At 40.5% G+C, this 22,865-nt stretch overlaps 1 protein-coding gene across 4 annotated transcripts in view; it reads left to right on the forward strand.

The window, feature by feature from the left end:
* SORL1 (sortilin related receptor 1) overlaps nucleotides 1-22,865 on the forward strand; it is a 162,333-nt gene that overhangs the window by 54,404 nt on the left and 85,064 nt on the right. For all 4 annotated transcript variants that reach the window (XM_082339794.1, XM_082339795.1, XM_082339793.1 and 1 more), the window contains exons 10-12: nucleotides 2,089-2,206; nucleotides 2,417-2,490; nucleotides 15,953-16,041. In XM_082339794.1, coding sequence (XP_082195920.1) covers nucleotides 2,089-2,206; nucleotides 2,417-2,490; nucleotides 15,953-16,041 — 281 coding nt within the window. The remainder of the gene's footprint in view (nucleotides 1-2,088; nucleotides 2,207-2,416; nucleotides 2,491-15,952; nucleotides 16,042-22,865) is intronic.

Below are 22,865 nucleotides of genomic sequence, written 5' to 3' on the forward strand. Positions count from 1 at the left end.
ATTTCTTCTGACCTGAGGCTGTTATAAAAAAAATTACTGAGATACCAGTTGTGCTGGGAACCAAGAAAGTCTGGGGACCTGTGCTGTACAGCAAAGTGATTTGCTGGGGAACGTCTTTTAAAATTCCTCCCTGAATATAATTTAGGATTCTACAGTTTTCCCTACCTGTGGCTTCATCTGAAAAGCTCATGATACTAAAATGTGTTATTTGGTCCCATTCAGTGTTGCCATTCGCTTAAGTGGTTCCTTCCTTTTCCCTGGGGAGAAGTCTGTGATCGTGGTCCTCGGCTTCATGTGACACCCCACACACCTCCATTTTCATTTCTCTAGGGGATCTAGGGTGTGTAAAGTAGGCAGGTGGAAGGAACTCGGAAAAAAACAGTAGTACTCATTTTTGGAGAAACCAAAACATTTTAGTTAGACAATTACCTGGTCTTTTGGATTTTTGAATTTCATTTGTCCATGGTTAAATATATTGACTCTCTTGTATGCTGTATCCGTGGTCCTTGGGAAAATTATTTTGGAGACTCTTGTTCTAGAATGTACTTCTTGATTTTTTTTTCTTTTCCTTTTTTTTTTTGTACTTCTTGATTTTTCTTCCCTATTTGGTAACAGGTCTGGACTTACCACATCGAGTCTAGCTTTGGAGAGAGGCAGGTTATAAGCAGGTGCAGATAAACACCTAGGTGTTGTTTCACTGCAGGATATAGATTTTGGAGCATGTGGTAGGGGTCCAAACCTTGGTTAAATAAAATGAATAGTATTGTTAAAATCCAGCTGCTTCTTTCCCTGACTGATCAGTTTATTTATGAACTGTACAACAATTAGTAATCAGCTTTTAGTTTCTGCTTCTGATTTTAGGTGGTGACAGAAAAGGTGAGTTGGCAGATATTTCTTTGAGACTCAACCTAATTTGCTCCAGTTTTCATTTGCTGAACTTTGATGCTAGCAAGACAGATATTTGTTAGAGAGATCCTTTTGTTATAAAAATAAGTATATCTAGCAAATCATGTCAGTTTTTACCTGTAACATAGGCACACATAGAGATACCCTATCTAGAACACCAGACAAGGCTAAGTAACATTTGACAGTCACTTTCTGGCCAGGAGAATCAGGTATGACCCTATAGCAAAAGGCATTGTTTGCAGAACTATTAAAATCTGAACATAAGTGATGGAGGCCAGTTTGAATAACCTGAAGTCTTGCAGAGGACACCTGAAGACTTGTTGTACAAATGCAGACTGCTTAAAAAAGTTTAATGTGACTCTTTTGGTGTTTATATCTCATATGTGTTGTACATCTGGGAGCTTATCAGTGAGACTTTCTGACTTCTGAGTCTTAGTTTTTTTTCTGACAGAGTTGCTTAAATCACATTTGAAATACATCTTCACTGACTTAGAAAATAAGTACCATGAAATCATTTCATTCTCTTTCATTCATTTGAATGACATGAGAGAAATTCTAGGTAACATGAGAGAGTGATAGCTTTCCTATCTACTTGAGTTGGCACTGATTTCTTTTTTAATTTTGATTGAAATATAGTTGATTCACAATGTTGTGTTAGTTTCTGGTATACAGCTAAGTGATTCAGTTATATATATATATATATGTGTATATATATATATATATATATATATATATATATATATGTATGTATGTATGTATACACACACACACACACACACGCACTTTTTTAGATTCTTTTCCATTATAGGTTATTACAAGATATTGAGTGCTATACAGAAGGTCCCTGTGCTATACAGAAGTTCCCTGTGCTATACAGAAGGTCCTTGTATGTTATCTATTTTATATATGACACTGATTTCTAATTGCTATTCTCTGAGAGCCTCAGAAGGAATTTTTTCTTAGGATTTTTCTCTTTTCTTCCATGAGAGGCATTTACGTGGTTCAGATGATCACATCCACCTGGGGGAGTGTGGGGACAGCCAGGCTGTGGCTCGGGTCTCCTTTGGGCCAGATCTCCTTCCTCTGTGCCGACGGCAGCGTGGGCCCAGGAGGCCTCAGCGTTTCACGGGAGGCCTCTGTGTCGTGTCGCGTGCTGACGGCTCCTGAACTTGCGTTCTGTAGCTCTCCCAGGGCTGCTCCCTCCACCTGGCCCAGCGGCTCAGCCAGCTACTCAGCCTCCAGCTCCGAAGGATGCCCATCCTGTCCAAGGAGTCGGCGCCCGGTCTCGTCATCGCCACGGGTAAGTTGGCTTGGCCTGTTCTCACTGACGGGTTAAGCTATTGGCTTACGTGCAGCCAAATACACAGTGACCGCTGCCACCTAGGGCAATACTGGCTGTTCGTGGTTCTGAGACATCTTAGCTGCTAGATGACTCAGAATTTCTGGTTGAGCAAGATGATTATCTGACGTATTCTTGACATTAAAAATACTTACTCTTCCTGCATTTTAGGTTCGGTGGGAAAGAACTTGGCAAGCAAGACAAACGTGTACATCTCCAGCAGTGCTGGAGCCCGGTGGCGAGAGGTCAGCCCCCTCCCTCCACAACCCCTGCCCTTGTTTGTGGGAGAATGTGGACTGTGCCTTGACATTTCAAGGACACGCATGGCTGGTGGTGGAGGCCAACGACGCCAAATATGGTTATAAAATAAAGAGAGGTACCCGGAGCCACACTGACAGGGTCGGCTGCACTGATGTGTATTCACACCCCGTGATGTGGGCTTGTGATTTTGCCAAAAACGTTACTTTGAATCCGAAACAGACTTTTTAAAAAACAGCCGTGAATTTGTGTAAATATCCCAAGATTATAAGTTCCCTAAGGATAAGGCAGTGTCTGTTTTGTCACTTCCTTACTCCTGGGACCTAGCAGCGTCTGGCATGGACACGTGGTGCTCGGTAACTGTTTGCTGAATCCATCAGCACATTGTAATGTATTTGTAGCGGTGTCAGGTCTGACCCTGGTTACTTACTTATTTTTGCATATTAGCGAGGTTAAAGCCAAGCCCCTGCCCCGCCCCCTTCCCTGACTGGCTGTACTGGGCAGGGGTCCTCCATCTCACTCCGTGCTATGGCAGACTCTGTGCTGTGGAAGGAGCCTGTTTTTGCCTGAAGGTTGTGTGACTGATTTGGATCCTTAGGAATTGATTGTACCAATTCTGAAGGTGGGGCTAGTTCTCTAGTCCCCAGATGCTAGCTCAGCCTTGGACATTAGAGAATTCCCAAACTTGTTGGAAAAAAAAAAAAAAAGTGTTTTTCACCAGTCTGCCATGAGGGAGACAGGCATCTGGTCTCATTCTGTAGGGGCCGCTGTGCTGTGTGTGCAGGGAACTGCTGGGGTAGAACTCACCGGATCTCTCGCGGGCCAGACGTGACGTCAGGAGGGCTGTGGGATTCTCGGGAGAACCAGCAGACGGCTCCCGTCCTCATGGTGCCCTTCCTGGGGATGCAATACCTACACTTTTCAGAGTGAAATACATAGTATGTGAAGCAGTAGTAATACCCAACGTTTGTTTGGGTCTTGGCCTGTCACATACCTTATCTCGTTCGAGGTAGGGCTCTCTGTCCCTCCATAGATTGTGTGTGTGTGCGCGCGTGTATGTGCATGCATGTGTGTGTAAGGACTACACAGCTGTCCAGTATGGTAGGGAACATAATCACGTATTCGGATGAGGGAGATCGTTAAGGCCAGAGTAGTCAAAAAGTGTGAACACTCTGGAATTTTCGGGGCATCCTTGTCCAGCTTCCATGGGAAAGATTAAGCAGCGGCTTCCCTCTTCCCTGGAGCTGGACATTCCTTTTGAAATTGGGTGTCCTCTCCTCTGCGGATAGGCCGGTGGTTTGTTTGTACCTTCTGATGTTGGTGTAATCTGGGGTTTGAACGTCTGCAAGTGATTTCCTTCTGGGGAGAAGGCAGTGTCTTGCTGCTCCTCCAGTGAAGTGGTGTCTGGCTAATGCTGGGGCAGCTGTCAGCGCCTCCCGCCAGGCACGCCCCACGCCGCCAAGAGGCAGCCATCGCACCAGGGACCTTAGTTTTGGAGCTAGCAGGGACTAACTAGGGGATGAAGAGGTTGAGACTGTCTGTGTGAGCGGGCATCTGAGCCCCCATGGGCAGCCTTCTCTTTAGAGGGACAGTCTCGGGTGTGTGAGGGGGATAGATGGTGGCCAGGGAAGAGGAAATGGGATGCAGTTGACAGATGCTGCCTAGAAAACTGATGACTAGAATTCTTGTTGCCCTTCTCCTACTAATAAATTGTGCAAATTCTCAGATCCACAGAGTTCCATTTTTGCACTTAAAAAAAAAAAACTTTGTTGAGGTACAGTAAACTGCGCATAGTTAAAGTATATAATTTGATCAGGATTGATCACCATCACTACACCTTCACCCACACCACAATTAAGACAGCTGCATCACCCATCAAAGTTTCTTTGTGTCCCTTTGTAATTCATTCCGGTCTCTACCCTCATCCCTCCAGATTATTAGCATTTTCTAGAATTCTGTATAAATGGACTCATACAGATGCAGTCTTTTGGCTTTGAGGTTCATTCATGTTGTTTCATTTATCAGTGATTCTTTCCTTTTTCATTGTTGATCAGTATCCCATTGTGGGGATATTCCACAGTTTCTTTATCCATTCGTTGATTGATAGACAATTTAGTTTTTGCTGATTACAAATATAGTTGTTATAAATATTTAATTGCATGGTTTTGAGGTGGACACATATTTTTATTTCTCTTGGGTAGATACTGTAGGAAGGAATGAGTGGACAACCTGGTAGATATGTCTAGCTTTTAAAGGAATTACCAGATTATTTTAAAGTATCAAATTGTTTTCCAAAGTGGATGTACTGTTTCATGTTTCCACCAGCAGTGTGTGAGCTCTGATTGCTTCAGGTGCATGCCAACACTTGATATGGTCAGTCTTTTAAATTTTAGACATTTTATTAACTGCATATGATATTTCATTGTGGTTTTAATTGGCATTTCTTTGATGACTAATGATGTTGAGCTTCTTTTTTTCTTTTTCTTTTTGATGTTGAGCTTCTTTTCATGTGTTCATTGGTCATTTAAAACTCTTTTGTGAAGTGTCCGTTCAGATCTTTTATATATTTTAAAGAGTTATGTTTGTCTTCTTATTGAGCTGTAAGAGGTTTTTTTTTAATATATTCTGAATTTAAGTCTTTTAGGTGTGTTATAAGTTTTTTCTCCTAGTCTGTGTCTTGCTTTTTTGTTTTCTTAATGGTGTCTTTTGAAGAGCAAATGTTTTTAATTTTGGTGAAGTCTAATTTATCAGTTCCTTTCTTCTATGTTTTTATGTGCTTTGTTGTTCTGAGAAATGTTTGTCCTTCCCAAGTTAGCAGAGATTGTCCCCTATGTATTCTTTTACAGGTTTTATAGTTTTAGGCTTTAGGTTTAGGTTTATGATCTATTTTGAGTTAATTTGTATATCTGGTGTGAGGGAAGGGTTGATACTCATTTTTTCCTTATAAACATGCTATTGGTCAAGCACCACTTGTTGAAAAGACTTCTCTTTTCCGCATCAAATTGCCTTGGTACCTGTTTGAAAATCAATTGGCCGTATGTGTGGGTCTCTTTCAAGACTTTCTGTTCTGCTCCATTGATCTATATGCCTGTCTCTTCACCAAAACCAAATTGTCTTGATTACTGAAGACTTAAGAGTAAGGGTTGAGATCAAGTGTGGTAAGTCTTGCAATTTTCTTCTTTTTAAAAATTATGTTGACTTATTCTAGGTCCTTTGTCTATCCACATAACATTTTATTTTTTTAATTTTTTTTAAATTAATTTTTATTGGAGTATAGTTGCTTTACAATGTTGTGTTAGTTTCTACTGTATAGCAAAGTGAATCAGCTATATGTATACATATATCCGCTCTGTTTTGGATTTCCTTCCCATTTAGGTCACCACAGAGCATTGAGTAGAGTTCCCTGAGCTCTACAGTAGGTTCTCATTAGTTATCTATTTTATATATAGTATCAACAGTGTATATATGTCAATCCCAATCCCCCAGTTCATCCCACCCTCCTTCCCCCTTGGCATCCATACGTTTGTTCTCTACGTCTGTGTCTCTATTTCTGCTTTGCAAGTAAGATCATTTATACCATTTTTCTAGATTCCACATATATGCATTAATATATGATATTTGTTTTTCTCTTTCTGACCTACTTCACTCTATGACAGTCTCTAGGTCCATCCACATCTCTACAGATGACCCAATTTCATTCCTTATAATGGCTGAGTAATAATTCCATTGTGTATATGTACCACATCTTCTTTATCCATTCCTCTGTCGATGGACATTTAGGTTGCTTCCATGTCCTGGCTGTTGTAAATAGTGCTACAATGAACATTGGGGTGCAAGTGTCTTTTTAAAAAAATTTTTATTGGAGTATAGTTGCTTTGCAATATTGTGTTAGTTTCCACTGTACAGCAAACTGAATCAGCTATACGTATACATATATCCCCTCTTTTTTGGATTTCCTTCCCATTTTGGTCACCACAGAGCATTGAGTAGAGTTCCCTGTGCTATACAGTAGGTTCTTATTAGTTGTCTATTTTATACATAGTATCAATAGTGTATATATGTCAATCCCAATCTCCTAATTCACCCACCCCCCCCTTCCCCCTTCGTATCCATATGTTTGTTCTCTATGTCTGTGTCTTTATTTCTGCTTTGTAAGTAAGATCATCTGTACCGATTTTTTCACATTCCACATATATGCATTAATATATGATATTTGTTTTTCTTTTTCTGGCTTAACTTCACTCTGTATGACAGTCTCTGGGTCCATCCACGTCTCTACAAATGACCCAGTTTTGTTCCTTTTTATGGCTGAGTAATAGTCTATCATATATGTGTACCACATCCTCTTTATCCATTCCTCTGTTGATGGACATTTAGGTTGCTTGCATGTCCCAGCTATTGTAAATAGTGCTGCAATGAACATTGGGGTGCATGTGTCTTTTTGAATTATGGTTTTCTCTGGGTATATGTCCAGTAGTGGGATTACTGTGTCATACGGTAGTTCTAATTTTAGTTTTTTAAGGAACCTCCCCACTGTTCTCCATAGTGGCTGTACCAATTTACATTCCCACCAACAATGCATGAGGGTTCCCTTTTCTCCCCACCCTCTCCAGCATTTACGGTCTGTAGATTTTTTTTATGATGGCCATTCTGACCAGTGTGAGGTGATACCTCACTGTAGTTTTGATTTGCATTTCTCTAATAATTAGTGATGTTGAGCATCTTTTCAAGTACCTCTTGGCCATCTGTATGTCTTCTTTGGAGAAATGTCTATTTAGGTCTTCCACCCATTTTTTGATTGGGTTGTTTGTTTTTTTGATATTGAGCTGCATGAGCTGTTTGTATATTTTGGAGATTAATCCTTTGTCAGTTACTTCGTTTGCAAATATTTCCTCCCATTCTGAGGGTTGTCTTTTCATCTTGTCTATGGTTTCCTTTGCTGTGCAAAAGCTTTTAACGTTAATTAGGTCCCATTTGTTTATTTTTGTTTTTATTCTCATTACTCTAGGAGGTGGGTCAAAAAAGATCTTGCTGCAATTTATGTCAAAGAGTGTTCTGCCTGTGTTTTCCTCTAAGTTTTATAGTGTCTGGCCTTACATTCAGGTCTTTAATCCATTTTGAGTTTATTTTTGTGTATGGTGTTAGGGAGTGTTCTAATTTCATTCTTTCACATGTAGCTGTCCAGTTTTCCCAGCACCACTTATTGAAGAGGCTGTCTTTTCTCCATTGTATATTCTTGTCTCCTTTGTCATAAATTAGGTGACAATAGGTGCTGCGTGGGTTTATCGCTGAGCTTTCTATCCTGTTCCATTGGTCTAAATGTTTGTTTTTGTGCCAGTACCATATTGTCTTGATTACTGTAGCTTTGTAGTATAGTCTGAAGTCAGGGAGCCTGATTCCTCCAGCTCCGTTTTTCTTTCTCAAGATTGCTTTGGCTGTTCGAGGTCTTTTGTGTTTCCATACAAATTGTGAAATTTTCTGTTCTAGTTCTGTGAAGAAAGTCATTGGTAATTTGATAGGGATTGCATTGAATCTGTAGATTACTTTGGGTAGTATAGTCATTTTCACAATGTTGATTCTTCCAATCCAAGAACATGGTATGTCTCTCCATCTTTTTGTGTCGTCTTTGATTTCTTTCATCAGTATCTTATAGTTTTCTTCGTACAGGTCTTTTACCTCCGTAGGTAGGTTAATTCCTAGGTATGTTTTTCTTTTTGTTGCCACGTAACACTTTAGAATCAGCTTGTCAATTTCTATAAATCCTGTTGGGATTTTTACTGGGATCACATTGAATTTATAGATCAATTTGGGGAAAATTGACATCATAACACTACTGGGTCTTCTGATCCATGAATGTGGTGTGTTATGCCATTTAAAAAAAAATTTCTCTTAGCAATATTTTATAGTTTTCAATGTGGAGGTCTTGTATACTTTCTTTTTGTTAATTTTTTGGTATTACTGTAAATGGGACTTTCTTTAAAGTTCATTTTTCAGTTTTTGCTATAGTATATAAGAAGACAATTGATTTTTATATATTAACCTTATATTCTGCAACCTTGCTAAAATAATTCATTAGTGTTAGTAGTTGTTTTGTAGATTCAGTATAAGCAGTCGTATCATCTGCAAATAGGGACAGTTTTATTTCTTCCTTTCTGATCTTTACTTGTTTTATTTCTCCTTTTCTCTCTTCCTTCTCTTCCCTTCCCTAATATGTAATAATATGGTAATATGTAACATGGTGTATTATGTTAAAGGAAAAACTCTTTTCCCTTACTCTCAGAATACTTCTGATACCAAATGTGTGGGAGTTTTCCCATCACAGCAAGCAGTACTCCAACTCTCCAGACACCCACTGGATGTCCTACAATTCAGTCAGGACACATGCTAGCTGGAGTTGGCACAGACCCAGAGTCTAAGGGCTCAGTCTCACAAGACTGCCCCACCTGACCCCACTTCAGATGCCAGTTGCAAGTCTCAGGTTGTCACCTGTACTTCTGACTGACCAGCTATAACCTGGGGGTTCCCGCGACCCACTCTTCGGGTTCAGTAATTTGCTAGAATGGCTGACAGAACTCAGGGAAATATTTATTTACATTTACCCGTTTATTATAAAGGATATTTCAAAGGATACAGATGAACAGCCAGATGAAGAGTTACATAGGACAGGGTCCAGAAGGGTCCCAACCATGGAGCTTCTGTCCCCGTAGAGTTGGGGTGTGCTGTTCTTCCAGCATGTGGATGGATGTGTTCACCAACTTGGAAGCTCTCTGAATCCTGCAGTTTAGGGATCTTTTTTTTACTAATCATTTGACTTTATGTATTTATTTTTTAAATTGAAGTATAGTTGATTTACAATGTGTTAGTTTCTGGTGTACAGCAAAGTGATTCAGTTATATATATATATATATATATATATATATATATATATATATATTCTTTTTCATATTCTTTTCCATTATGATTTATTACAGGATATTGAATATAGTTCCCTGTGCTATACAGTAGGTCCTTGTTATTTATCTATTTTAATGGAGGTTTCATCACATAGACGTGATTAATTATTAACTCACTCTCCAGCCTCTCTGTCCTCCTGGGAGGATGGAGGTGGGGCTGAAAATTTCAAGCTTCTAATCATGCTTAGTCTTTCTGTTGACCAGCCCCCATACTGTCCAGGAGCCCACCATGAGTCTCCTCATTAGGACAAGAGACTCTCCTATCACCCAGGAGGGCTGTAGGAGCTCTGTTTAAGACACACTCCTGTCACCCCCATCAGTCAGAAAATTACAACGGTTTTAGGAGCTCTGTGTCAGGAACTGGGGTCCAAGACCAAATATTAAAACAAAAGGTGCTCCTATTGCTCTTCATCACTTAGGAAATTACAAAGATTTTAGGACCTCTCACCAGGAGCCCAGACAAAGACCAAAGTTTATATTTCTTCTTATATCACAGTATCACAAATGTAATATGTAATACGGTGTACATTAATTGGTTCTTGAATATTAAACTATCCTGGAATTACTGGAATAATTCTTGAACCCTACTTAGTTACAATATATTATCCTTTTAATATAAGGTTAGTATTTTTTTTAATTAATTAATTTAATTTATTTATTTTTGGCTGTGTCGGGTCTTTGTTGCCACACACAGGTTTTCTCTAGTTGCGGCGAGCAGGGGCTACTCTTCGTTGTGGTGCGCGGGCTTCTCATTGCGGTGGCTTTTCTTGTTGCGGAGCACGGGCTCTAGGTGCGCAAGCTTCAGTAGTTGTGGCTCACAAGCTCAGTAGTTGTGGCTCACAGGCTCTAGAGCGCAGGCTCAGTAGTTGTGGCACGCAGGCTCAGTAGTTGTGGCGCACGGGCTCAGTTGCTCTGTGGCATGTGGGATCTTCCCGGACCAGGGCTCGAACCCGTTTCCCCTGCATTGGCAGGCGGATTCTTAACCACTGTGCCACCAGGGAAGCCCCTGTAAGGTTAGTTTTGATTTGCTAGTAGTTTTTAAAAGGTTTTTGTGTTACTTATGAGAGATATTGCTCGGTAATTTTTTTTTTTTTTGGTAACGTCTTTGTCAGGTTTTGGTGTTAGGGTAAAACAAACTGAGCAGCAATTCTTCCTCTTTTATGTTCTGATAAAGTTTGTGTAAGAGTGGTTTTCTTTTTTCTTGAATCATCTACCAGTGAAGCTATCTGGACCTGGAGTTTTCTTCTTGGGAATGTTTTTGTTTAGAAATTGTTTCTCGGGCAGATAGAGAACTATTCAGATTTTCTGCTACTTATGTCCATTTTGGTGAGTTGTATATTTTTAGACATTTGTCCTTTCATCTAAAGTTATTGAATTTGTTGGCTTAAAATTACTCAAGGTATTTTCTAATGTTTTAAAATGTCTGTAGGATTTGTGGTAATAACCTGTTTTCATTCCTGTTATTGGTGATTTGCATTTTTTTCCTCTATTTTTCTTGATTAGTTTAGTTAGTGGTTTGTCAATATTATTGATCTTTTCAGAGCACCCGCTTTTGGCTTTAATTTTCTCTGTTGTCTGTTTTCTATTTTGTTGATTTCTCCTCTATAGTATTACCTTTCCCTTATCCTTGTATACTTTGGATTTACTTTGCTTTTCTATTTGTAGCTTGTTAAGGTATAACTTTAGGTTATTGAGTTTTAGATCTTTACTTATGTAGGCATTTGCAGCTCTAATTTTCCCTGTAAATACTACTTTAGCTGTATGCCACAAATTTAGATGTGTTGTATTTTTGTTGTCATTCAGTTCAGAATATTTTTTAATGTCTCCCTTGAAAATTGAGATGTAATTCACATGCAATAAAATGTACCATTTTAAAGTGTATGGTTCAGTGGTTTTAGGTATATTCACAAGTGATGTGATGTGCAGCCATCACCACTATCTAGTTCCAGAACATTTTTATCACTTCATAATGTCCCTTTTGCTTTTTGTCTTTGTCTGATAAGTTATTTAGAAAAGGGTTGTTTAGTTTTCAGATATTTGATATTTTCATAGATATCTTAATTTCCTTGTAGTCAGATAATACATTTTGTATGATTTCAAGTCCTTTAAACTTAATGGAACTTGTTTTGTGATCCAGCATGTGGTTTGTCTTGGTGAATATGTCATGTGCATTAGCAAAGAATGTATATTCTGCAGTTGTTGGATGCAGTGTTCAACAGATGTTATTTATATGAAGGCGGTTGATACTTGTTCAGACCTTCTACATAATTTGGGGTTAGTTCTATAAATTGCTATATATTGCAGTTTGGGGGGGGCTAGTTCCATAAATTGCTATATATTGCAGTTCTGTAAATTGTTGGTGGTAAAATCTCCAGCTATGATTGTGGAATTGTCTTTTTTTCCTTTAAATCCTATCAATATTGCTTCATGTATTTTTACGCTCTGTTATTATGTACATATTTATAATTATTTTTTCTGATTTATTGTCCCTTTTATCGTTATGGAATATTCCTCTTTATCTATGGTAATACCCTTTGTCTTGAAGTCTTTTTTATCTGATATTGAAAGTCACTTTAACCGTCTTATGTTTACTGTTTGGATAATATATCTTTTACTATCCGTTTACTTTCTACCCATCTGTGTCTTTACATTGAAGTGTTTCTTATAGGCAGCATATAGTGAGGGTCTTTTTAATTTATTCTGATAAGCTCTGCTTTTTAACTAAATGCTTAGACCATTAACATTTAATATAATTATTGATATGGTTGGATTTAGGTTTAATATTTTATGTATTTGTTTATTTAAATTTTGTTTTTTTAAATTATTCTGTTCCTCCTTTATGGCCTCCTTTTGTATTATTTAGGTATTTTTAGTATTCTATTTTTATTTAAATATTATCTTTTTGATTATATTTCTTTGTAGTATTATTATTTTTTTAGTGGTTGCTCTAAGGATTACAGCATATATATTTAATCTTTCATAGTCTTCTTTGAATTGATACTGCATTTAACATAATATTACACTTAACATAAAATTTAGAAACCTTGCAACCAAATAAATCCCTTTTCTCTTCTCCCAACTTTTTTGTTTTCATTTTTTATCATATTGACACATATTGAAAAACTCAGCAATGTCTTTGTTTTTGCTTTAATCATCATATGGATTTTAAAGAGCTTAAGAGGAATAGCAGTCTTTTATATTCACCCAGATATTTACCATTTCCCTTGCTCTTCCTTCCTTCCTGAAGATCCCTGTTTCCCTCGGTAATTTCACAGCAGCCTGACGATATGCCTTTAGCATTTGTTGTGGAGCAGATCTACTAGCTATGTGTTCTCTTGGTTTTCCTTTTCTTGATTTTCCTTCATTTGAGAATCCCGGTAATTCACCTTCATTCCTGGGGGATGTGTTTGTTTGATATTGTATGCTGGATTGATAGTAATTTTCTTTCCATAGAGGCATACCTCATTGTATTGTGCTTTGTAGATATTGTATTTTTTACAAATTGAAGGTTTGTGGCAACCCTGCATCAAGCATGTCCATTGGTGCCATTTTTCCAACAGCATTTGCTTGCTTTGTGTCTGTGTCACATTTTAGTGATTCTTGCAATATTTCAAACTTTTTCATTATTATTATTATATTTGTTATGGTGATATATGTTCAGTGATCTTTGATGTTACTACTGTGACTTGCTGGAGGCTCAGATGATGCTTAGCTTTTTTTTTAATAGCAGTAAAGCACTTTTAATTAAGGTATGTACATTGTTTTATTTAGACATAATGCTATTGCACACTTAATAGACTACAGGATAGTGCAAACATAACTTTCATAAGCACTGAGAAATCAAAAAATTCATATGATTCACTTCATTTTGGTATTTGCTTTATTGTGGTGGTCTGAACCACAATATCTCCAAGGTGTGTCTATACCTTAAAGATGTGCTATCCTCCTATGGGAAATCTATAATCATTTGTTACCATTTTCTGGTATGTATTGTGTCATTTTCCTTAAGACGCTTCGATATTTTTTCCTTATCTTTGGTTTTCAGCAGTTTTGTTCTGATGTCTCTAGGTGTGGTTTTCTTTGTGATGATTGTTTTTGGGGACACTGATCTCTTGAATCTATAAATTTATCTTTTTCACCAAATTTGGGAAATTTTCAGCCATTATTTTTTCAAATGTTTTTTCTGCTTCAGTCCCTTTCTCTTGTTCATCTTGGCCTCCAATTACACATAGACCTTTTGTTATTGTCCCACAGTTTCTTGGGGCATTTTTCCTTTAAGTCTTTTATTCTGTATGTTCTTTAGAATAGATCATTTTTTTAAAAAAAATATTTATTTATTTTTGGCTGTGTCAGGTCTTAGTTGTGGCACGTGAGATCTTTTGTTGAGATGTGAGGGCTCTTTGTTGTGGTGCTCAAGCTTCTCTCTAGTTGTGGCACGCAGGCTTCAGAGCGCATGGGCTCTGTAGTTGCAGCACACAGGCTCTCTAGTTGTGGCATGCGGGCTTAGTTGTCCTGTGGCATGTGGGATCTTAGTTTCCCAACCAGGGATTGAACCCATGTCCCCTGCATTAGAAGGCGGATTCTTTTTTTTTTTTTTTTAACATCTTTATTACAGTACAATTGCTTTACAATGGTGTGTTAGTTTCTGCTTTATAACAAAGTGAATCAGTTATACATATACATATGTTCCCATATCTCTTCCCTCTTGCATCTCCCTCCCTCCCACCCTCCCTATCCCGCCCCTCTAGGTGATCACATAGCACAGAGCTGATCTCCCTGTGCTATGCGGTTGCTTCCCACTGGCTATCTATTTTATGTTTGGTAGTGTATATATGTCCATGCCACTCTCTCACTTTGTCACATCTTACCCTTCCCCCTCCCCATATCCTCAAGTCCATTCTCTAGTAGGTCTGTGCCTTTATTCCCGTCTTGCCACTAGGTTCTTCATGACCTTTTTTTTTTCCCCTTAGATTCCATATATATGTGTTAGCATACTGTATTTGTTTTTCTCTTTCTGACTTACTTCACTCTGTATGACAGACTCTAACTCCATCCACCTCACCACAAATAACTCAATTTTGTTTCTTTTTATGGCTGAGTAATATTCCATTGTATATATGTGCCACATCTTCTTTATCCATTCATCCGATGATGGACACTGAGGTTGAGAAGGCGGATTCTTAACTACTGGACCACCGGGGAAGTCCCAGAATAGATCATTTCTACTGTTCTGTATTTATCTTTAAATTCACTAATTCCTTTGTCATCTCTATTCTGTCATTGAGCCCATCAGTGAATTTCCTATTTCAAATATTTTATTTTCCTGTTCTAGAATTCATTCCTTTAAAAAAATAGTTTCCACTTCTCTGGGAAGAATTCTTGTCTTTTGCTCATTTCAGGTGTGTTTTCCTTTACCTCATGGAACACAGTTATAAGAACTGTTTTAAAGTCTTTGGTAATTTCAGCGTTTGGATCATCTTGGAATTGGCACCCATTGATTGTCTTTTCCCTGGAGAATTGGAAATTTTTACCGATCCGTTTGTATGTTGAGTAATTTTGGATTGCATCCCGGACATGAAATGAAATCTTCTGGAGGATGTTGCTGTTTTTGTTTTAGCATGTAATGAACCTGTGCAGATTCGGACTGTAACTTCTGTCTTGCATTCTTTGGAGATCTCAGTTCAGATTGCTAAGTCTTTTCTGTGCTAGTTTGGGTCTGTTCCACGAACATACAGTTTAGGGGTTAGGCTGAAACATATGTGAGTCCATCCACAGAATTAGAGGGTTTACTTCCTCATGCTCTCCCCTCTGGGATTCCATCTACATTCTCTCCATCATGCAGGGGCTTCTTTTCCTGACTCCTTAGGCAGAAAGTTTCCATTGAAGGTTCAGCTGCCTGACTGGGACTAATGTATTCTAGGCTGGGGCATTCCCTCAGGGCACAGGTGTACCAGGAAGCCCCAATTGTTTGGGTAGTTTCTCCAGGTTTTAAATCCCCTTCATAAGCTGCCTTATTTTGTTTACTTTTCAGCATCCTCGGGTAGCTGTCTTTTTGTATTGAATATTTTGTCCAAATTTTTTAGTTGTAATTAACAAGAAGGATGGGCTGTAGTGGGCTTATACTGTCACAGTCAAACCAGAACTCTAGTTGGTTAATTTTTAATAGCTGCTTGGTGAGGGTCAGAGATGTGGGTTTGACTCCTGCCTCTGCAGTTTACAGTCTGCCACTTTAATAGGAACTCCAGTTTCTTCATTTGGCAAAAAAATATTGGGACGTGAGAACTTGCTCTGCCCAGCCCCAGGGATGTGTGGATCAGATGAGATAATGGCTGTGAAGTGCTCTGGAAACGGAAAAATCGTATTCAGGTGGTTGATATCCCTGCTGTGTGTGTGCATGTGTGTGCCTGAGTGTGTGCTCACGTGTGTGTGTGGTGTGTACCATTTATGCCCGGCCATCTCCATGGCAGTGACATCGGCACTGGCTCTCTGTCTTCAGGCTCTTCCTGGACCTCACTACTACACATGGGGAGACCATGGCGGGATCATCATGGCCATCGCCCAAGGCATGGAAACCAATGAGCTGAAGTAAGTGTCTCTGATGAAGCTTTTTCACATCACACTGTTCTCCCAGAAATTTAACTCTGTGATTATAAACGGATTATCTCTGTAGCACTAGGTTATTGACAGCACAATTTGTGCCTTGGGAAATTACTTAAATTTTTCTTGTTTATTAAGTGGGAATGATAATCTGCCCTTCCTATCTCAGAGAGGAACAAATGAAATAATTTTACTGATTTGAAAAAGCACAACTCTATATAAATATAAATTAATAATGACTTAAAAATTAACTAGAGGCTCTTCAACTTGTCTTTCTTTGCTTTGTGTGTGACACACAGAATTATTCATAGAATGAGTAAGAATAATAATAAATAATAATGGTACGTGAGTAGTGATTTCAGAATACATATTACTTGATAGCCAAGTGACTTTTACTGTGATACCTTTGGTTTTGGGGTTCTTGCAGATAGACCTGGAAAGGACATTTGGGGTTAATGACTTCATTTTCTAGATGAGAAAACTGAGGCTCAGAAAGGTAAAGTAACTTGCCCAAGATCCTCCCCTTTGTTAATAACAGACAAGACTAGCACTCAGGTCTTTAAATTACGTTCTGTACTCTTTGCAGTACATTCCTCTGAAAAGCAAAAATGTCAACAGTTAGTAACCTCTGCTTTCTTGAGTCTGATTTTATCAGAACCAATTCTTTCATTACTTTTGTCTGAGTTAGGACAGAAGTTAATTTTGTTAACATTCGGTCAGGACAGACTATCTCTCACTTCTCCTTGTTTTTGGGCTGAACCCATGAGACAGATTGCTAAAAGAGGGGGAGAGGGCTCCTATAATCATCTTGTTTAATGCAAGGGAGAAAGCTTTCTTTTCCTTGGCTCCTTTTAGAAACAGGGCCAGCAGCAAGAGAGAGAGGTGGGTGGTTTGAAAAAAGAGCTCTTAGCTGGTTTCCCCTGTGGTTAATTGGACATGTGCTGAGCGACCTGGCCTCCAAGAAGCAGAGAGAAGCAAAATCCCGGTGTTCTGCGCTCCACCTGGCTGGTCTCTGGTCTGTGCAGCTCTGGTCAGCGGCTGCTTTAGAGCCAGGAGTCAGAAGAAGTCCTGTTTGTACGCAACAGACTGTGTCCCCATTCAGATTGACGTTTGCTCAAATGAGGACAGTCACAGGGTACATGCTTCCCACATTCGTGTCGTCATTTATTTATCCATTAATTTATTAATTCCCATCTCACACATCTCACGAGCACTGATGGTGCCTGGTGATGTGTATCTAAAGAGACATAGGATGTTTTCCTTCACTGTCAAGGAGTCCATCCTCTAGTGGTGAGATACACAAGTACACAATGCGATGTTTGGGACGCTCCTTGAGAAGTACGGTAGGGGACGTAGTTTGGCTCCCTGGGAATACATTTCATTCTGTGTGTGGCAGTCAGACTGCAGAGACAGTTCCTGATTTTCCCTGTTAAACTCTCCTCCAGATTACATTTGCATTCCAAGCTGGCTTCTCTGGAGTAGTTAATGTGATTCTGGTCCTCTTACACCATCTGTCGGTGCATATGTGCTCGGAGAACGCAGCGTCATTGCTAGCTAGCTGCAGGAAAACATGATCAGGAAAATAGACCTGCTGCCAGAAAATCACAGTGCCCTCGGCAGACATTGAACAATGATTTTGGGGTGGTAGACTTTAAGGATATGGACCCTCTAGCATCCCTCTATTTGCACAGGTCATGTGGAGGTGTCTGTAGGTATGGTTCAAATAAAACATTTGCAAATATGAGAATATGTTCAGGCCTCCTATTGACAGGTGCGTGTGTCCCAAATATCAGTCAGTCTGAGCTTACCCAACATCTGTGTAGTCTAGCCACCTGGCATTTGTATATTGCTCACAGAGTTTTTTTTTTTTTTTTCTTGCTTCTCCTGCTGCTCTGCTTTTGACCTGTGTGCTATCAGCTTCATCAGAAGAGAAGCAGGAAATAAATATTGTAATTAGTTCAGATCCTTAAACCACATGAGTGAAGGCTGTTTCTGACTCACCTGGATTTCTGTTGCTGGTCTAGGACTTCAGACACGTCTAAGTCTGGTCTCCCCAGCCATGGCCATGGCTCCCTCCTTTGAGTCTCATAGTATTTATTGGCGGCTGTCTCATTGATTTGGCACTCATCGCATGCTGCCTCCTTTTGTTAGTTACCTTTTCATTATATGCCTGGTTTCCTCAACTCATTAACAAGGTCTTTGTAGACAAGGATTTCTATTCTATGCAGGCTAGCAGGCACTTAGTAAATATTTGATTGTTCAGATAAATAGGTCATGCACACTTAGTCTTCCAAGATTGCTTATTTTTTTCCTGGTTTATAAAACTGGAAAGGGTGGGGTAGCGTGGCAATCGCACAGTCCCCGGGGGTGGGGGCACTTCCGTTATGCTCTGTTGTAAATGATAGTCCCTGGAGCTCAAACGTGAGTAGGGGTCCCCGGATGTGTGCAATCTGGTGAGAATGTGACTGTCAAGAGTTCAGGTCCACGCTGGATGGAAATGGAACATATTTCTGTTAAGCATCATTTCAGGTCAATTACGCAAACATTTGTTGAATATCCACAAGGAGCCAGATGTTGTTCTAGGAACCGAGGATGCAGAGGTGAATGAGGCATCCTTTGGGAGCTGTCCAGCCCCACTGTGGCTCTGAGATGTTTCTCAGCCAGCTGGAAGGAGAGGCCGGGGGAAGAGCTTTCCGACCCAAAGCTTATCCAACCTTAGGGAGGAAGCCGTAACAACAGTAACCCTAGTGAGAGGTTTAGTGGGGACAGAGGGTGGAACATTGCTTAACGTAAGAGTTAAGTTTTGGGGTGTTTTTTTTTTGGTTGTTCTTTTTCTTTTTTTTTTTAAGTTTATTTATTTATTTAGGCTGCATTGGGTCTTCGTTGCTACGTGCGGGCTTTCTCTAGTTGTGGCAAGCAGGGGCTATTCTTTGTTGTAGGCTGCAGAGCATGGGCTCTAGGCATGCGGGCTTCAGTAGTTGTGGCTCACGGACTCTAGAGCACAGGCTCAGTAGCTGTGGCTCACGGGCTTAGTTGCTCTGTGGCATGCGGGATCTTCCCGGACCAGGGCTCGAACCCCTGTCCCCTGCATTGGCAGGCGGATTCTCAACCGCTGCGCCACCAGGGAAGTCCCTGGTTGTTCTTTTAAATAATTCATGTCTTTCTCTCCCTGATTAGCATAGTTAACTAAGAGTTCATGATTACTTGTTTCAGCTTCTGCCTTGATTCTCCACTGAAGCTGTTTTCTTTGTTGCTGTTAATTGAAATTGAGAGTAAGAAGTGGAACGCTTTGTTTTGCTCCTGTTTTCTACATGTCTGAAATGAATAAACAAGAAACCTCTACTGGGAGTGACTTATCCCTTCGTTCAGCATGCTGTCACCGTGAACCTGCTCAGGTGATGCAGGTCATTCTTGTGTAGAATCAGTGTTTTTCAGAGAAGGGGCTGTTGTGTTTTCGCACTCTGACCAAAAACGGACCCAAACCCAAGCTTGTCGGCTTGACAGTGAGGGATGAGATCAGTTTCCGTTTCTTCCTGGCAGTTTGCCTGTCAGCATAATGATATTGGTAGTTACTAATAATACCTTGGACTTTCCCCAAAGCATCTTTCCTCATAGGAGATGTCAGATTTCATAGGGCTTCCCTCTGGGGAGTCCTGAAAAGCCACTGCGAAGACTAGACCCAGCAGAGCAGCTGTCTTTTCTGGACCTGAGTTCTGGAAGCAGCTTCACAGTTCTGGAACGTGGGAGATGGCGGTTAACCTGTCCTCGTGGCTGCGGAACCTCCTCTCCTAGTAACTTACCTGGATGGTTGCAGAGAGAGCCAGCCCCACCCCCACTTCGTTCTCACCCCCGTGTGGTGTCTTTGGCCCTGTGAGTTATAGAGGAACAGGTATTCTTATCAACATTTAACTGTTGAGAAACTGAGAGATGGGGTTAGGAAAAAAAAAGAAAATACAGTGTAGTTCATTTAATTTCCTTTAACAAAAAAGCGTTAATTAATGCCCCTCTGTGTGCCAGGGGCAGAAAAGTGAGTAAGAGGTCTTATTCCTGATGAACGGCAGCCCTAGTAGAAGATGCTCGCAAAATCAGGTCATTTAAATATAGTAGGTATGTTACTGAACCAAACTTGGGTCCACTTGCCCATCTACTGACACTGGGCTGTGGTGAAGGAAAGTGCAGCGTTTATTGTAAGGCATCAATCAAGGAGTCCGGGACAGCTAGTGCTCAAAAAGCCCGAACTCCCTGATGGGTTTTAGCAAAGCATTTTTTTTTTTTAAAGATTTATTGATTGATTGATTGATTGCTATGTTGGGACTTCGTTTCTGTGCTAGGGCTTTCTCTAGTTGCGGCAAGCGGGGGCCACTCTTCATTGCGGTGCGCGGGCCGCTCACTATCGTGGACTCTCGTTGTGGAGCACAGGCTCCAGATGCGCAGGCTCAGTAGCTGTGGCTCACGAGCCTAGTTGCTCCACGGCATGTGGGATCTTCCCAGACCAGGGCTCGAACCCGTGTCCCCTGCATTGGCAGGCGGATTCTTAACCACTGTGCCACCAGGGAAGCCCTAGCAAAGCATTTTTAAAGGCCAGGTGAGGGAGGGGCGTCGCAGAGTATGTGATCAGCCCTGCACAGTTCTCTGATTGGTTGATGATGAGGTAACAGGATGGTGCCACAGGGGTTAACATTATCAATCCTTAGGCTCCAGTAGACTCCGTGCTCATGGTCATCAAGTAGTTAACGTCTTCCAGTTGGTGGTGGTTTTAGCATCTATAAAACAACTCAGGAAATGTGCATCATATTACTGTTATCTAGGTATGTCAGAGAGGAGCTATAGCAGAGGACCTAGGGGAGGGGTCTGTCCCATAGGGTCCTGCTCCGTTACAGGTGTAAGATAGAGGTGAGCACAGGGTGTGGGGCGGCCACAGAAGGAGGGCCAGTAATGCTATCTGGGAGACAGGAGAAGGCTTCTCGGAGGAGAGGAAACTTGAGCTGAGACTTCAAGGGTAAAAAGCAATATTGGAATGCCACCCCAGGTTTAGAAAGAGCTTGAGCAGAGACCAGCATGAATCAGAGTGCAAGGTGCAGTTCTTTAGTATTGACAGAATGTAGATCTTGGCGGGGGAGCAGTGTGAGGAATGAGGCTTGGAGTAGCTGTGTGGTCAGGGGCCAGGTCCCCTGCGGACCTTACACGCCACACCAGAGACATTAGACTTTGCTTTTGAAATGATAGGGTCCCTCTGAGGGTTTAAAAAATAGGGGAATGACACGGCTACTGTAGAAAGATGGCTCTGGCAAGTTGAGGAGCATGAATTTAAAAGGACCAAGACTGAAGGTGAGAGGTGCTGCTTAGGTGGGGACCAAGCATTTTGAGGACTAAGTGTTCAGGACTTGCTTTTTGACTAGACGGTGTCAGGGGGGATGGGGGGGTGACAGGGCAAGATGATCGTATCACTCATAGAAAAGCAGAGGAAAAGGAGTTGGCCTGAAGGGCCATAGGATGAGTGCAGATGTGGACAAGTTGAACTGAAGTGGCTGTGGGATGTCCACGGGGAGATCCCCAGCAGGGATCTGGACATATTACATCATCTGGTTCTGTCTTCCACTGCCCGTTGCAGGAATTTTCTCTCTGTCATCTGTGATGGATGATCACCCAAGTCTTTGCTTAAATAATTCTAGTGATGGGGACTTTGCCAAATCAAAAGGAGCTTCCATTTCACTTTGGACAATTTGTTGTTCATTTGTTCATGCACTTAGTATTTATTCATCCATTCCTTTATGAATGGACGTTCTCAGGTCAGAGAGAGCCCAAATTCTCCTCACTCCCGTTGCTATGCAGCGGGCTCAGCTTCCAGGAGATACATCCAACAGATATTTTCTCTTCTGCCTGAAAGCCTTTCAGAGGCATGAGGACCCCTCCCTCTCCTCTTGAGAGCATCTCCTATTCCATGGCAAACAGCCCCCGTTCCTTCCCTCCTGTGCTGTAGGATCCTGAATCTACACCCTCTAGCTTCTCCTTTGGGCCCTCCTTACAATGTCAGAGCTTTAAGATGTGGAGCCCAGATCTATCCCCAGCAGCCTGAAACATGCGTCACATTGGCGTTGATACCAGCATGATCCTAGACACTCAATTTCTGTTAATAAAAACCCTAAGACAGTTTTTTTTTTTGCCCTATATCATTACCCTGTTCTGAAATCAAGAGTTACCCTGAGAAAAGGAAACGGGATTCATTTATTGTGACTTGTGTGTGAAACAATTTGAGCTCCCAGCTCCGACTTCCTTCGTGTCTAAGTTCTCTCCAATCAACTGTTTCATACTCCATTCTTGAAACAACTTTTTCTTCTTAAGGGAAATAAAACTACTTTTTCTCATCTAGTCTTGAGATCTTTATCTGTCCTCGTGGTTCTTTTAGAGATTATTAAAAGGAGCTCTGCCATCATACCTTTAAATCTTTCAGTTCCCTAGAATGTGCTTTATTTTGCATTCATTTTCCTTTAACTTCCATGTTTTTTTTCTGCTTTGTCCAGTTTGAAGATCATTCTCTTTAATAAAGACAAAACCAAAATAGAAATTGACTAACTACTTCTGCCTCTTTTTCTGTCTTTCCTATTTATACCATTAACCATCAGATGGATGAGCCTATTCCATTTCTCATTCTTTATAGAACTTGCTGGGTAACCAACCCACGTCTCACTGCCCACTGGTCTCCCAATTATTTTGGTAATTTGAAGCATAATCCTTGACTTACTTTGAGTTTGAGTTGTTTGGCCACTGTTTCTACAGATGACTAGCTGTAAGAATGACAGCTAGAATTAATT

Source organism: Balaenoptera borealis (assembly GCF_965194805.1).
Source record: "Balaenoptera borealis genome assembly, chromosome: 11".
Lineage (NCBI taxonomy): Eukaryota > Metazoa > Chordata > Mammalia > Artiodactyla > Balaenopteridae > Balaenoptera > Balaenoptera borealis.